The 15,533-nt window shown below is 33.6% G+C and overlaps 1 protein-coding gene across 3 annotated transcripts in view; it reads left to right on the top strand.

The window, feature by feature from the left end:
- The window catches only part of LOC143235859 (protein turtle-like), a 119,300-nt gene that overhangs the window by 91,191 nt on the left and 12,576 nt on the right, over positions 1-15,533 (top strand). For all 3 annotated transcript variants that reach the window (XR_013019403.1, XM_076474102.1, XM_076474103.1), the window contains exons 8-9: positions 7,067-7,366; positions 8,717-8,857. Coding sequence is in view for 2 of the 3 variants with exons in the window: in XM_076474102.1 (XP_076330217.1) it covers positions 7,067-7,366; positions 8,717-8,857 (441 nt within the window). In the remaining variant the exon portion in view is untranslated. The remainder of the gene's footprint in view (positions 1-7,066; positions 7,367-8,716; positions 8,858-15,533) is intronic.

Genomic DNA, 15,533 nt, shown 5'->3' on the forward strand with positions numbered 1-15,533 from the left:
TAAAAATAATCCATGAAATTGTTTTCGTTTGTTCCTCAATTGAACAATGGTACTTCTAAGTAACGTACACACTTATAATTTTATAAAAATATATTTTGTTCAATACGGACGTATTTACGTAAAAAATGCAAAAACAAAACATGGTATAACCTGTATTTTCGCAAGATTTATCTGTTTTAGTTTGTTTTGGGGTTACGTGCTGTGCCCACCTTGGGAAATTGAAGCTCGGATTTTAGCGTTGTAAGTCTGTCAGTTTACCATTAGTCCATCGTGGGATCCATTGTTCATTCGAAATGCCTTTGATTCAACAGTTTCAATGTTATATAAAAGGTGGACAAGTTGTTTGTAACAAGCATTTTATTGTATTTTATAGATTTCAATTCTTACATTGTATATTTATGATAATACTTTTCAGAGGTAAAGAGACAGAATCATAGCGCAGAGAAAATTCTAGCCCAAGCGTTGAAAATGTTTTTAAATGACTTATATGTATATAGTTATTTTGAGATACGATATTTTGAACATAAGAAATTTGCCGTCTAATAGAAATGTTACTAAATAGTGACTCACTGGTGTTCTTACTTTAGGGAATGAAATTATATTTGTACGTAGTGTTCTTGTAGACTGTTTTGTTTAGTTATTAATCCGATAAAAGGTTTTCTAAATTATACTCAGTAATTAGAATAGCAGTTTAAATGTACTATTAAAACAGTATTACCTATAACAATTAGAGCTCATTTTTATATCAGTTAGGGAACCTTACTGCTAACGATATTTTCTGTCATAAACCCAATAATATGTTATAAGGTTCAGATATTCTAGAAGGCCTAAGTTATTTCTAAATCTATATACTAAGTTAACAATGCGGAATAGTTATTGAACTTGAGATTAACAACTTATAGAATAATCACAATAGTTCGTAATAAACATAAACATGAAATAAGCGATAATAAAACTAATAAAATTTTGTTTGTTGTTAGGCATAAAGGTATACTAGGCTATCCAATCTTTGACATTATAAGCCCTCACTCAGACTTGTCACTTTGCCACCGAGGGACGTAATAAAAGTACACATGTTAAATATGCTAACCAAGAACTTCTTTGTGGTAATAAAAAAAAAAGACAACTATTATTTGTAATAAGAGGGAACCATGGTCGTCTTTATGGAGTAAGTAACGCCTATACCAAAATGTTGGTGTTTTTCTAAAGTTTTCCAAATCCCTAGGGTATATAAATATATTGTTTCTTTACTTTTGTTAAGTCGTCACAACACAGTTATTGCAAAAATGAGGGGTCTATAAAAGAGAACCATGTAACTGCAATTAAGCCATCAAAACAGTTATTGCAATAATTGGTATTGAGTGGTCAAGTGACAAACCATTTATAACTATTTCTGAGTATCTTAGCTACTACTAAGTCGTCGAAAGACAATTCTATATTTACCGTTGTGTGGTCAAAAAATAACCAGTTAATTATAATTAAGTTATGAAGAAGCAAGACTATATAACAACGGGTTTGTTTCATTAATCCTAGTAACTTGTATGACAAGTGAAGATAACTTTTGTCACCAAGACTGTATAGCTGTCTTATTACATTTTGGTTTTTGAAGAATTTACACATTTTTTAAAGTAACACAATTATTTTATTGATCAGTTCATTGTTATATTGGGTTATGTATCCTGAAGAAAAAGTGGAACACGCTGGCGATCGACATCAGTCACTACCTTCTAACACACCCGAGCAAAGTATGTGGTTAAAAGTCAGTTAAAGTGTTTTGCTAAAAAGCTACTTCGTTATTTTGTTAGCATGTATATATATAAATATAGCATAACGGTTAATTTACGATATATTTCTATATAATATTTAGCGTGAACGGTCTTTGAATCCGAAAGTTCTCGGTTTGTACTTTGTGGTTGTGGGTACGTAATAAGATGAACAGTCATATCCAAATATCTGAAAAAATAATCCAAGGTTTAGGTATTGTTCGTTTACTGTCTCTTCTCTAGTCTATCAGTTTAAAACTGGGTGGGAACGGTTATGCTTAGATAGCCTTTGTATAACTTTGGGAAACATTTATATTGTAGAGTCCACATAAGAATTGTAAAGGGTAGAATTTTATAAAAACAAAGAGAGAGAGCTAAAATCTGTGTATAAGTATTTTTGTAACGATTTCTATAGTTGGAACGGTTCTTTTGATTTATTTGAGGGAAGTAAGGCCAAGTTCAGTTTGTGTTATGATAGCAAATCAATTTCTTCCTCAACGTTTGCTACAGGTCATTTTTACTTGTTCACAGTAGTAGACCCTAAGCTCACAAACAACGTTTGTTTTCACTTTCAACATAATTTCCGATGCTATAGCAAATTACTAAGCCTTGCATGACTCGTGAACAAAAATGTAACTCCTCCAAGTAACTGATTAGCAGAATAAATGCAATAACACTGAATAACTTTTCTAAAGTTGAAGTAACTTTTCATTAACAATGAACTTACGGAATCCTCTATAAAATTCACCATTGTTATTGAATAATGTTTTTCAATAAACACTTCATTAAATTCTCTATTTCTAATTTCTAATACATGTAACTAATGTACCCTTATGTTAATTTAAATTACTAGATACTTGTCATATGTGTAATGACCAGGCCCCTCTATAAACAACTATATAATAACATTAAAAACATAATTACTAATAATTTAAATAAAGATTACTGTATGTTTATTATAACACACTTAACTAAACACAGGTTCCAGAATTGAGAACTTCCTGTTTGAACTTGATTGCACAGCCATATTCAACAATAGTTTGATGATTATCTTACACATTAATGCTTATTGCTTTTGTGACAATGTTGCGTTTTGAAAACTTTTAATACTACTTAATAGTTTGGTTTTGAATTCATAATTCTCTTTTTGACCCACAATTTGGATTACAAATTAAAGTAATTTTAATTTGCCAATAATTTATATTACAAGTTAAAGTAGTTATAAAAATAAACTAATTGTGACTGTTTTCTTCAAAGTACATTAAAATGTAACTTTTAGATTCATTATAGTAGTACAGGATAAATTCAGTTTCCTGTTTGTTGATTAATGGCTATAAGTAATTTATACTATAAATATGTGCAAACTCGTGTTTTAAAAAGTTGTATGAGAAATAATAGACATAATTACATCTTTTACAATAATTTATATCTAGTATTTTTCTTTGTGATACGATGTTATGAAAAAAACAAAACAAAATGAAATATCTGCCTAAAGCTAAAAAGGAAATTTCGGTAGATGTATTAATATTATTACTCAAAAATGCACACAGCCTACATGACTCAAAACGTTTCCGTAAATGCTGTAAAATGAATATCTTATTATAATTGATTTTGTTTGAATTTCGTGCAAAGCTACACAAGGGCTATCTGCGCTAGCCGTCCCTAATTCAGCAGTGTAAGACTAGAGGGAAGGCAGCTAGTTATCACCACCCACCGCCAACTCTTGGGCTACTCTTTTACCAATGAATGGTTGGACTAACCGTCATATTATAACGCCTCACGGCTGAAAGGACGAGCATGTTTGGTGTGACGGGGATTCAAACCCGCGACCCTCGGATTATCAGTCGAGTGCCTTAACCACCTGGCCATGCCAGGCCTATTATAACTGAGTTGGAGACGTATATGTCCAAAACATCGATCTCGGATAATCCAAGGGTCGCGGGTTCGCGCCCGCGTCGTGCTAAATATGCTCGCCCTCCCAGCCGTGGGGGTGTATAATGTGACGGTCAATCCCACTATTCGTTGGTAAAAGAGTATCCCAAGAGTTGGCGGTGGGTGGTGATGACTAACTGCCTTCCCTCTAGTCTTACACTGCTAAATTAGGGACGGCTAGCACAGATAGCCCTCGAGTAGTTTTGTGCGAAATTCCAAAACAAACAAACAAACAATCGATCTCGGAAGTTATCGCACCGACAGTCATCAATCATAATTAGGTAATATTTTTACACCTAATATTTTTGTAGCTGAACAATAAATAAACGAGTTGAAGTTTCGATAAAAATAACATGGTTCAGATTTAACCAATATAAATTACAAATAAAAAGAGGCAAGTTTCAGATCTGATAAACAATAAAAAGAGTGAGTTGCAAATGTCCCCCATTGGCACAGAGTTATGTCTGCAGAATTATGCTGCTGGAAACGGGGTTTCGTTACCTGTGGTGGTTAGAACACAGATAAACCTTTGTGTATTTTTGTTCTTAATGATAAAAAAATCCAGTTTCAAATATGAAACAATAAAAACAATCTTAAAAAGTACTTATTTGTCATTAGCGAAAATCCCATGAGTGTTACAACAGAAAAGCAAGGCATTTCCATTAATAACTGTGTTTACATAGAAATACTTTATTAAAATCTACTTTGTGACGATAGATTATTCCTAAAGTTTCAATAAAATCCATTTTGTCATGGACGCTGAACATTATTGAATATCATGAATGAATATATTGTCAGACAATTCCAGAAAAGGCCGCAGGCGCAATAGTCTTCCGCAGAAACTGGCAGATATAACTGCCCGGATACCAGGTATTTCTGCTGATATTTTTAATGAAAGAGCATGTGTTTGCAAGTCAATCTTGCATGTAAGAATTATTGACATAATGATTAACATAGTAATATAAATTACTAGACGAATAGTTTACACAAGACGTAGAGATGTGTTTTACAACATCGCAAAATGTATTTTAAAAATATTTCAAACACAAAATCAGAAGACATTTCAAGTTGATATATTCTATCAGGATTAAGAACAACTGATTATTTTAAGTTGGTTATCCTTTATAAGGTTTCAACAGCAGTTTATTATTTTAGGTGGCTATACTTTATAGCGTTTAACAGCGGTTGATTAGTTTCAAGTAGTTACTTTTATCAGGTTTAACAGCAGTTGAGTAGTTTTACATGGTTATTATTTATCAGGTTTAACATTAGTTGATTACATCAGCAGACCTAGTCAGAATGTCTATTTGACACGTTATTTATAAATGGATATGAGATTGATATATTTTAGTGATATAAGTGAAAATGTTGTTTGTTTTCTTTTATAAGATACGCTCCGTGCCTCAACAAAAGTAATATTCATCATAGTATAATAATTATAAATAACCTAATAGGACTTCTTACGTTCTTTTATGGAAGTATTTTGGTTAATAAAAGAAGATATTTGGATGAATATTTCAGCAGAACAAGTTGAACTAAGTTGTAATTTTAGTTAGTTTTAGTTGAGACATAGTTTTACAGATATATTTTAGTTTGAAGCTGAAGCAACAAACTACGTGCTGGACTTAACGTAGCCATCCAATCAGATTAATTTAAGATATTTAATAAGACCAGTGACAAACGAACTTTTACTTAAAAAGACTGTTTAAAAAACAGAGGTCGCAGCTTAAACAAGGGTCGCGGGTTAGAATCTCAGTCACACCAAACATGCTCGCCATTTCAGCCGTGTGGGCGTTATAATTTTACGGTCAATCCCACTATTCGTTGGTAAAAAGAGTAGCCCAAGAATTGTTGGTAGGTGGTGATGACTAGCTTGCGCGAAATTCAAAACAAACTAAACCAAAAAGAAACTGAGCTTTCAGCTACAACCTAGTGAGTCACGATTATGATTTACGAACATTTCAATGCTCGTAACATGTACGATATAATTTACGATAATAGGTTTATATCTCAACACGAAAAGAGTCGAAATTCAAATGTTCCCGTTACACAAAAACACGATAATGTCCTTAACATGAAACATGCAATAAAGTTTTCATTGTATTAAGTACCATCAATAATGAAAAAGAAAGAAAGGATTTCATTATGTTTGTTTAAACATGATAAGTATGAACAAAAACGATAACAATAAATAAGCTGTTAATGGGTATCTTAAAATCTTGTTTTCTATTGGTTAAAAAAATAGCTATTTCACAATTTTCCTTAACGTTTCTGATTATTTAAAAAGGTAAAACATTTGTGATTATACTTATAACTGTTTAAACGAACTTTAAATGTTTGTACATATTACAGAATTAAGTGTTTTTGCACAATAAAATCAGCATTGTTTGTTTGTTTATTTGAGCTGTATCTTGCGCACACAATAGTCTAATCTGTCAAGTCAGAGACCCACTTGACTTAGGCGTGGCCATCTGTAATTAACAAAGGTAGATGGAGGTTATGTTATATTAATTCGTAGATATGTATGTGTACGTGTGTGTGCTTGTCAGCGAGATTTCTCAAAAATGTCTGAATGGACTTAAACAACAGTTGATATACATTTGGATTATGTTCCATCTTGGAAATGGGTAGTTTATTTTAAGAGTCAGGATAAGAGTAAGGTCACGAAAAACTGTCTGTTAACATGGGGTTCAACGTTTGACACTATTTTTTCTCTATAAATCATTCAGAAATAACCAAATTTAGTGTAGAATTTTATTCTTTATTGTTCTAACAAAAATGATCCGCCTCCGTTGAAAACGACGGATATGCGGACACATTTTTTAGAGTCAATTATGATCAACTTTGCGTAGTGGAAGTACGCTTTCTATTGAGTGACCCTCTAGTTTTGAACTGTGGATCTCAGGAAGGCAACCAGTCGCCATTGAATCGGATGTATTAACCAAATGGTATAATATTGCTGTCGATCTTGCAATGCATCAGTACGTGAACATATGAAATTTATTTGGTAACATCACGTCTCGAATTTAAGATCTTAAGGTTCCCAATCCGATTTTCTATTCACTGGGCCACATTCGAGCAAAACAAATGTTATGAAATACAAATATTTCCATTTCTGAATCTAACCTAAACATAAAGATATGTGAAACTCAGCAAATGTTAATATGGGAATTATTTGATTTAACTGAGTATTCCACCACTCGAAAATTGTATGTGAAGCGTTTCTGATTATCATAGGTACGTAGAATGAGATATAATATTTGCGGTAGACAAAGGCTATTACCAATTCTCTAGGAAGCTTTTGTCTGGTACAATAAAAAACAACAACAAAGACAACAACGAAATGTACTGAGATATATTTACTTTTTCAGATGTTCCAAAAAAGCCTCTTAGCTGTACTGTTAACAACAGGACCACAGGCACTTTAGAAGTGGCATGCCCGGATGGATACAGTGGCCGTTTTAAACAGCAGTTCATTTTTGAAGTTTACAATACAGCTTTAAAAAAGTTGGAGAAAAACGTCACGTCCTTCGACCCCTTCTTTACTGCTCAAGACCTTCCACCCGGAACGTTGTTCGTAATTTCTGTGTATTCATTTGATCAGAAAGGTAAAACCGACAACTGGACAACTGAAGTATCCACGTTATTAACTTCCAACCAATATATTTCAGGTAAGCCCCAGCCATAATTGGCTTTAAACAACACTTTGTTTTTGATATTGGATTGATTATCTTTAAAATATTGGAACTTTAAAACAAAATGCACACGTTGTTGTAAAATTACAACGTTCTTCTTGGAGTTAAACATGAAATAATTATTACTTATTGGCAATTAGAATTACTATTATTTGAAATATTTGACTTTATTTGAAAGGAATAAAAACAAATGTCAAAAGGTAGTTCTGAAATATTAGGCGTATGGACATCACATTTCTCCAATTGAAAACTTATGTTCCTTACGCTTATTTTCTTATAAGAACTCCATTAATTTGGTTGTTTTTGTTCTTAATTTTCTGAAGCTAAATTGATTTAGCGATCTGTATAAGAACCAACTTCAAAATTATAAATAATCCTTAAGGGAGTGTTCTACGAATCTTTCGAATATACGTTGTTATATTTATTTTCAAAGGGTTATAACAACAATGAAAGGCAAGTTGGTGATCCATAAGTGTAACTAAATTTTCAGCTGTGGTAAATATTCTTAATCTCAGATTTAACACATAATGCTGAGTTAAAGTAAAATATCCAACAGGCAGTTTAACAAATATTTAGCTTGTTGTCGTAGATGATATGACTGACTATTAATATTCTGTATTTATTTGTTTGTTTTTGTTTTAAACATAAAGTTGAATAACTGACTACTTGTTTCATACACTGTTGGCAGTGTTGTCAATATAACTTTCAATAGTATAGCTTTTGTATATGTTCATGCAGTGCTGAATAGTACAATATTAGTAAGTTTTGACGATTTAGTTTTGAATATTACACTATTGGTACGTGGTATCGATGTTGTCTTGATTATTATATTGTTAATAAGTTTTATCGATGTAATGTTGAATAGTATACATCTGGTATGTGTTACCGCTATAGTTTTGCATAATATACTATTATTAAGTGTTATCTATGTTGTCTTGAATAGTACATTCCCGGTAGGAGTTATCGATTTAGTCTTAAGTACCCAACTGCTAAGTATTAGTTATCGATGTGGTATTGAATAACACTCTTTTAGCATGCGTGTCGATATAACTAAGTTTTATCGGCGTATTCTTGAATACTGTATGTACTGTTGATAAGTATTAATTACGTGGTGTTAAATTATACAGCGTTATTATGTGCTGTCAATGTAGTCTTCAATAGCACACTACCAGTAAGTACCATCGAGCTTGTTTATATTTCTCTGTCTAACTTATAAGATTCTGTAAGTCCTAGAGTTTAACATTTGTGATGACATTAATCAATACGCAGCGATTCTCCTAAATTATTTAGTATAATATTAAGACGTTTTCTTGTTTTGTTTTTCAGTTCCTGAAACGTATTGGTTCGGGGCTCTTAAGCCTGTATTGGTCTATTTTTGTGCCATAACAGGAGGACTAATTCTTATGATCCAAATAATCGTTCTAGGAGTAAAACTGAGAAAGAGACAAATCAACAAGAGAAAATCAGGTACATTATTGTCCTTGTTAACAAACATGGAAGCTGAACATCGTTCATAGGTTTAAGACAAGGTAGTTAATTTTGGGTATCCCTTATGATAGGGCCTGACGTGGTCAGTTGGTTAAGGCACTCGACTCGTAACTCGAGGGTCGCTGGTTCTAATCCTCGTCACACCAAACATGCTTGCCTTTTCAGCTGTGGGAGCGTTATAATATGACGGTTAATAGTATTATTCGTGAGTAAAAGAGTAGCCCAAAAGTTGGCGGTGGGTGGTGATGACTAGTTGCTTTCCCTCTAGTCCAGTGGTTCCCAACCTTTTTTGTGCCCCGCACCCCTAAAAAAAATTAATATGTTCTCGCCTCCCTCACAGTAATTATTTATTTAAGAATGAAGGTGAAGGTGGCCAAAACAAATTTTTATAATGTTATCTCGCACCCCTGGTTGGGAACCACTGCTCTAGTCTGACACTGCGAGGGACGGCTAGCGCAGATAGCACTTGAGTAGTTTTGCGCGAAATTCAAAACAAAACACACCAAACCTTTACGTTGGAGTGAATCCTGATTGAATAATAACGTTGTTGAACAGATGTCGAAACTGTTTCTACAACGGTGCACAGGAACACAAATTTATTTTTTTGTGTATCTGCGTACTGAAAACAGTTATACAGTTATATAGTTTCTAACTCTGAGGCTGTTTACGTTCTTACCAAATATCCTCATCACGTATTTACTTCTTAAAATCTCTAGTGCACTTTCTGTTTTCGGAAATAAGCAATTCGGGGTCAAAACTGTTCTTGTTGCTCTACAAATCTTCCATTTAATAAGAGAGGAACAATGAAAATCTCTAAGTTCTTAAAACGAATATTCATTTGGGTATTTTTGATTGCACATTATACGAAATGTAATTTTTCTCGAGGCAATAAAAGAAGGGAAAAAATGAATATTTATTAAATTTGTCGAGTATATCTATTGAACTTCTGAAAAAATGGATTTTAAATTTTCAAACACAAATAGTTTTTTATCGAGGAAAACGTTGTCTTGTATGCAAATAGAATTAAACATTCTGTTTAGTGTTATGACATTTAAGCAAAAGAGGGATCAATCACTAGTTTCAATTGGAATGAGAATATACCTAAAGTTATACTCAGGCGTGTAGCGAGTACACTTAGGCATGCAGGTAGTATACTTAGGTATATTAGATACACAGTAATGTGGCCTGTGATCAAAACACCCCGCTGCAGAACGCACTGTGTGTTACTAAGAGGAATGATGGTTTAGCGATATTCCACCTTCTGTATCTTGGAGTTTGGTAATCCAAACTATCAAATATTTTCAGTCAGTATGCTCCACTGGTCTATTACTTCACATATAAAATTTCAAGGCAATCTATTAAGAAATGCCTGAGATATAACTTTTCTAATTTTGATTGAATTTTTTTTTCTTATCGCACCAAAAGTACGGAAAATGTATTTGGCAGAAAAACCTAATTAAATTTTATGGATTTTTTTTTTACAATTTGGTGCAGTGATAGAATTTTTTAAAACTACAATTGGGAGTCTGTTTCATATAGATATAAACTACATGTGGAAAGTTATTCAAGAGAAAACGGTCAAATTTGACGAAAAGTTTTGCGCACGTCTATCTTTAGAGTCGCATGATATTAGCTTGAGCAATTAACATAAATAATGATGCTTTATACGGCTGTACCGATTGCATGGAAGTGATGGCAAGAAACGTTAATATAAATTTTATGGCATTACAATAAGGGAAGGTATTAATAACTACCTCCATATATCACAAAGAATCTGGTTGGTTCTGTAAAGTACAGTTCTGTTCTGAATAATAATAGGGTTGCGAATCTAAAGCTAATGCGGGTTACCGTCCAATGTCGCTTTATTATCTGTTGGGTTTTGTTGGTGTGTATTAACAAAAAGGTTATGATATTTAGTCAAAAACACCTTAGGTGTGAAAAAGAGGTGTGGTAAAAAAAAGGATTAATTTTGCGTCTTAAAGGAACGAAAACAAACGTGTATAGCATTAATAATGATTTTACAGCAAATATTCGTTTATTAGTTAGCGAGGCCGCATATTTTGTATTACCCGCTATCATACCCGCATTTGAACAAAGAACGCGTCCTCAGAAGCCTAGCCTATTGTTAAATGATTATGATCACTAACTCAGAAGCTTAGCGTATTATTTGAACGATTATGATCACTAATTCAGAAACTTAGCGTATTATTTGAACGATTATGATCACTAACTCAGAAGCTTAGCGTATTATTTGAACGATTATGATCACTAACTCAGAAGCTTAGCGTATTATTTGAACGATTGTGATCACTAACTCAGAAGCTTAGCGTATTATTTGAACGATTATGATCACTAACTCAGAAGCTTAGCGTATTATTTGAACGATTATGATCACTAACTCAGAAGCCTGATGTATTTATTATTTGCCACGAAGAAAATTATTAGAAAGGTCAACACGTTTTTCAAATTTTAATATTCAGTTATCTTGCTCAATGTTATGTTCATATTACAAATAATTACTAATATCATACATGATAGAACAATCTTTCTAGCGTTATTAGCCATGATATCACTCAATCACTTTTAGTGGATAAATTACTATACCAAGTAAGATGTATTATATACGAAATACATAGGTTATATATGCAACATATTAGTAAAATGAAAATGGTCATACTAAACTTTATTTACAGTAATGCTTCACTTCACTTTCAATTATTGGCTAGGTTTATGTTAATTTATGTTATCAATGGCAAAAATAAACCATGTTTTGCAAGCAATGTCAATATTTAAGTTACCTGTGCGGTACCATTTGTACAGGTATATTTAAGTTTTAAATTAATTCTAGAATTGTTCATCTGTATATATCTTATTTCGATTTTTTGTGTTCTTTGAAATTATGGTTTTACTGTTGTTTTTAAAAATATATACTAACTGGCGTACCTGTCCTCTGGACGGAAGTTATGTAACGTCATGATTAATGAAAGACTATCTTAGGACATGGAAATCTGATTTCCTTATTTGTAATTATAAAAATCGCATAAGTACACATAAAACTGCAGAACACAAAAACAAAAATTGAACATTCGTTTGTACCTTTGCATGGAAATAATGATTCGTTTATTTCTTTGTTTTTGAGTTTCGCGCATAGCTACACGAGGGCTATCTGCGCTAGCCGTCCCTAATTTAACAGCGTAAGACTAGAGGGAAGGCAGCTAGTCATCACCACCCATCTCCAACTCTTGAGCTACTCTTTTTATCAACGAATATTGGGATTGACCGTAACATTATATCGCCTCGAGGGTTGGAAGGGCGAGCATATTTGCTGTAAAGGGGATTAGAATCCATGATTTTCGGATTACGAGTCGGGTGCCTTAAACACCTGGCTATGCCGGGCCTGGAGATGATGAACCCTCATACAAATTTTGGTGAATATCCAGCTACACCGTGAGAAGTAACATGAACATACAACAGAGGGTACTATTAAATTTATATAAATTATATTCTAGTGTATCACAAGTACATTACGAATAGATTGTACAGGGTGGCCAATCTGTAATCCCTACACATGCATATATCTTATGTATCCAGTGTATCTGTGTGCTGCTCCTCATTCTCGCTGCATAATATTATGCGACGCCATGTTCTGTGAGACATTTTCCTCAGCATAGCAGGGGTTATTGTTCCAAATGCCGCGGTAACAGCTGCCTTCAACTCATCATTAGTATAACATAATAACATAAGGATGGATAGGGACTTACGGGCCACCCTACAGTTCTAAAACTTCCGGCACGGAATACATTATTATTACTTTCACTGAGGTTAGTTTTGACAGAAATATTTGAATTATTTTTTTGCTTCACAACTTTGAAATTAAATAATAAATATATTTTAGTAATTCCATTATCACTAGGTGAAAAAATGGATATGCACGAGGAGGATATAAAATAATCAGTTAATTCTGAAAAAATAAAAATAATAAAGTTTTTACTTTTATTGACCGATGACATGTATAGTATATAGTTGCATTAAATCGAATGCTTAAAACCTTTTTTCTCAGTTCTCAACACGAAAATAAGTTGATTGTGACAAAAGAACTACATGTAAGTTTCGGAATTACCAAAACATATGTTACCCGTGTTGAACCAGTGTTTCACTAACGCTTATTTTCGAAACCAGGAAAAATTTATATTAAAAATAAATGGACTGTACGTAAAAATTATTGAACGTACCAAACCACCGTTAAACACAATGATAACATTCTAATAAACTCTTTGGCAAAGCTGACTATTGTAAAATATACTCTTCAAAAAAAAAAAAAAAAAGGCAAAATATGAGACACATTTTTAACAAGTTTATTCCGGGTAGTTTTGTATGACATGTGTGAAACTTTGCACACTCACTGCTGAACATCCAAAGTCTGCAAAGGCGAAGTCCACGCTCACTAGGTGAAGTTTAACGTCACTCAACGTCAATAACGAGTATACCCCCCGTGAGCATCAATAACTTCTTGACATCTCCTGCCAATGGAAGCGATGAGATGAATCACATCATGTGGAATGGCTGTCCACTCAGCCTGCAAAGCTGCTGCAAGCTGAGGTAGAGTCTGCGGTTGAGGTTGTCGCCGTCGCAGACGTCGGTCCAACTCGTCCCAAAGATGTTCGATGGGGTTTAAATCTGGTGATTTGGAGAGCCAGGGAAGAACGTTGATGTTGTGGTGTCTCAAGAAGACAGTGGTGAGTCGGGCTGTGTGAGGACGGGCGTTGTCATGTTGAAAAACCTCGTTGACGTTCACCATGATGGGTTGCACATGGGGGCCTAAGAATCTCGTCGACGTATCGACGGTCTGATCGGAAATCCTACGCAGTCCTGGTATGGTTGAAGCAGTACACGTCGCAGTGGTGGTTCTATCCCGAAGGTGACGTAACCGGATGTTGCGATCTTGTGCGGACGTGGTCACAGGAGGTCTGCCAAATCATGGACGGTCACGAGTTAATCCATGTTGTTAGTGACGATTCCAAAGCCTTGTGATGGTGCTTGGATGGACATTCACAGCTCTGGCACATCTGATCAAGATTCGACTGCTTTCAAGCGACCAATGGCGTTGTTGCGTTGTGCTTCAGTCAGTCTTGGCGTAACTGTATTGCGTGTCGGTGGCTTAACACTGAGCTATGGAAACCGAGAACCCGTCACTTTTATAGGGATTTTGCACATGTTGCACTTGCAGAACATGCAGATCTTACAAACAACTTTATTGGATACGAATGCGTTTTGGCGAAAAATCCGATGTTTTCCTCCGTTTTCCAAGTGCACAACTTTTATTGTCATTTTGGTCTGACAATCAGTGCCTTAACACGTGTAACATTACATACTCTGAGCTTGTAACGTTATTACATATATTTCTCTTTAAAATAACAAAAATATCCCTTTTGCATTTCTTGTTTTGAAGAGTATATATATAATATAACCAGACTGTGTAATACATGTTAGCAAGTGATGTATAACTAATATAAGTAATTTAAGTGAATTGGACATAGCAGTTGAAGATAAGGAATCCTTATAGAACAGAAAAATATATTTGTAGAGTCCTGAATAGAATTAACTAATAAAAACACATGTGACTTGGAACAACGAAGTAGTTCCAAAACAAAAACACATGTGACTTGGAACAACGCAGTAGTTCCAAAACAAAAACACATGTGACTTGGAACAATGAAGTAGTTCCAAAACAAAAAATATTTTAAACACCAAATCATTAGTCACACTCTGTATTCAACATTTCAGACACAAAAAAGCGAAATCTTAGAAAACCTGAACTGTTTATTTTGTACACACTCATACACTGAGTGCAATAAACTTTCAGTTATTCAAACAACAGCTCTGTTGGCTTAGTTAACCGTTCTTGTTTACAGTGTCTATAGAATGTATCTAACTTTGTCAAATAGATTTCTTTGAGTTCTTTAAAAGCTGTGTATCATTCTTCCCGTAATTTATCCAGTCAAATGCGTTTACTATTTATCAATAATAATGGTACCCATCGTTTATGTAGATTTGTTTAAAATACTGCGAATCATTTGCAGATCATCTGTTAGTGTAATTCGCACTAAATTATCAAAAACTGTCGTTTCTCACTTTTCCTTACTTAACCGCATGTTACTTCGCTACCAACAGCTGAAACTAATATCTGAAAACGTCCATGCGTTTCGACAAAAGCTTGTGTCTTCTCAACCATTTTTCAGCATAGAAGATGTTAGCTATTGGTTGAACAGTTTTTTACATCATTTTTCGTTAATGCTTTAACAAGTGTTAAATTTATGTACAAAACTTAGATTAGTGTTTAATTTGAATGGTACATTAACTAACATAACTTTATGTGAAATAGTTGACGAAAAAGTTAGTGAGATAAAAACACCCATTATCATATGTAACAAAGTACATGTCAGTAATCTTTCTTAAGGGCCTCACGTAGAAGATAATTCTAAGTTTGCGTACTGGTTTGGTATTCAGTAGTTTAGTCACGATACTGTGTTTGGTGGAGATATTCTTTCGAAAACTCCTATATTCCGTGATCTTAAGTCTTAAATGTTTAAATAGTTACGAATTTTCGAATTTGAGTTGATTATCTAGCAACTAATGAAGTTAATTTTAACTAACT

This window comes from Tachypleus tridentatus, chromosome 12, assembly GCF_004210375.1.
Source record: "Tachypleus tridentatus isolate NWPU-2018 chromosome 12, ASM421037v1, whole genome shotgun sequence".
Lineage (NCBI taxonomy): Eukaryota > Metazoa > Arthropoda > Merostomata > Xiphosura > Limulidae > Tachypleus > Tachypleus tridentatus.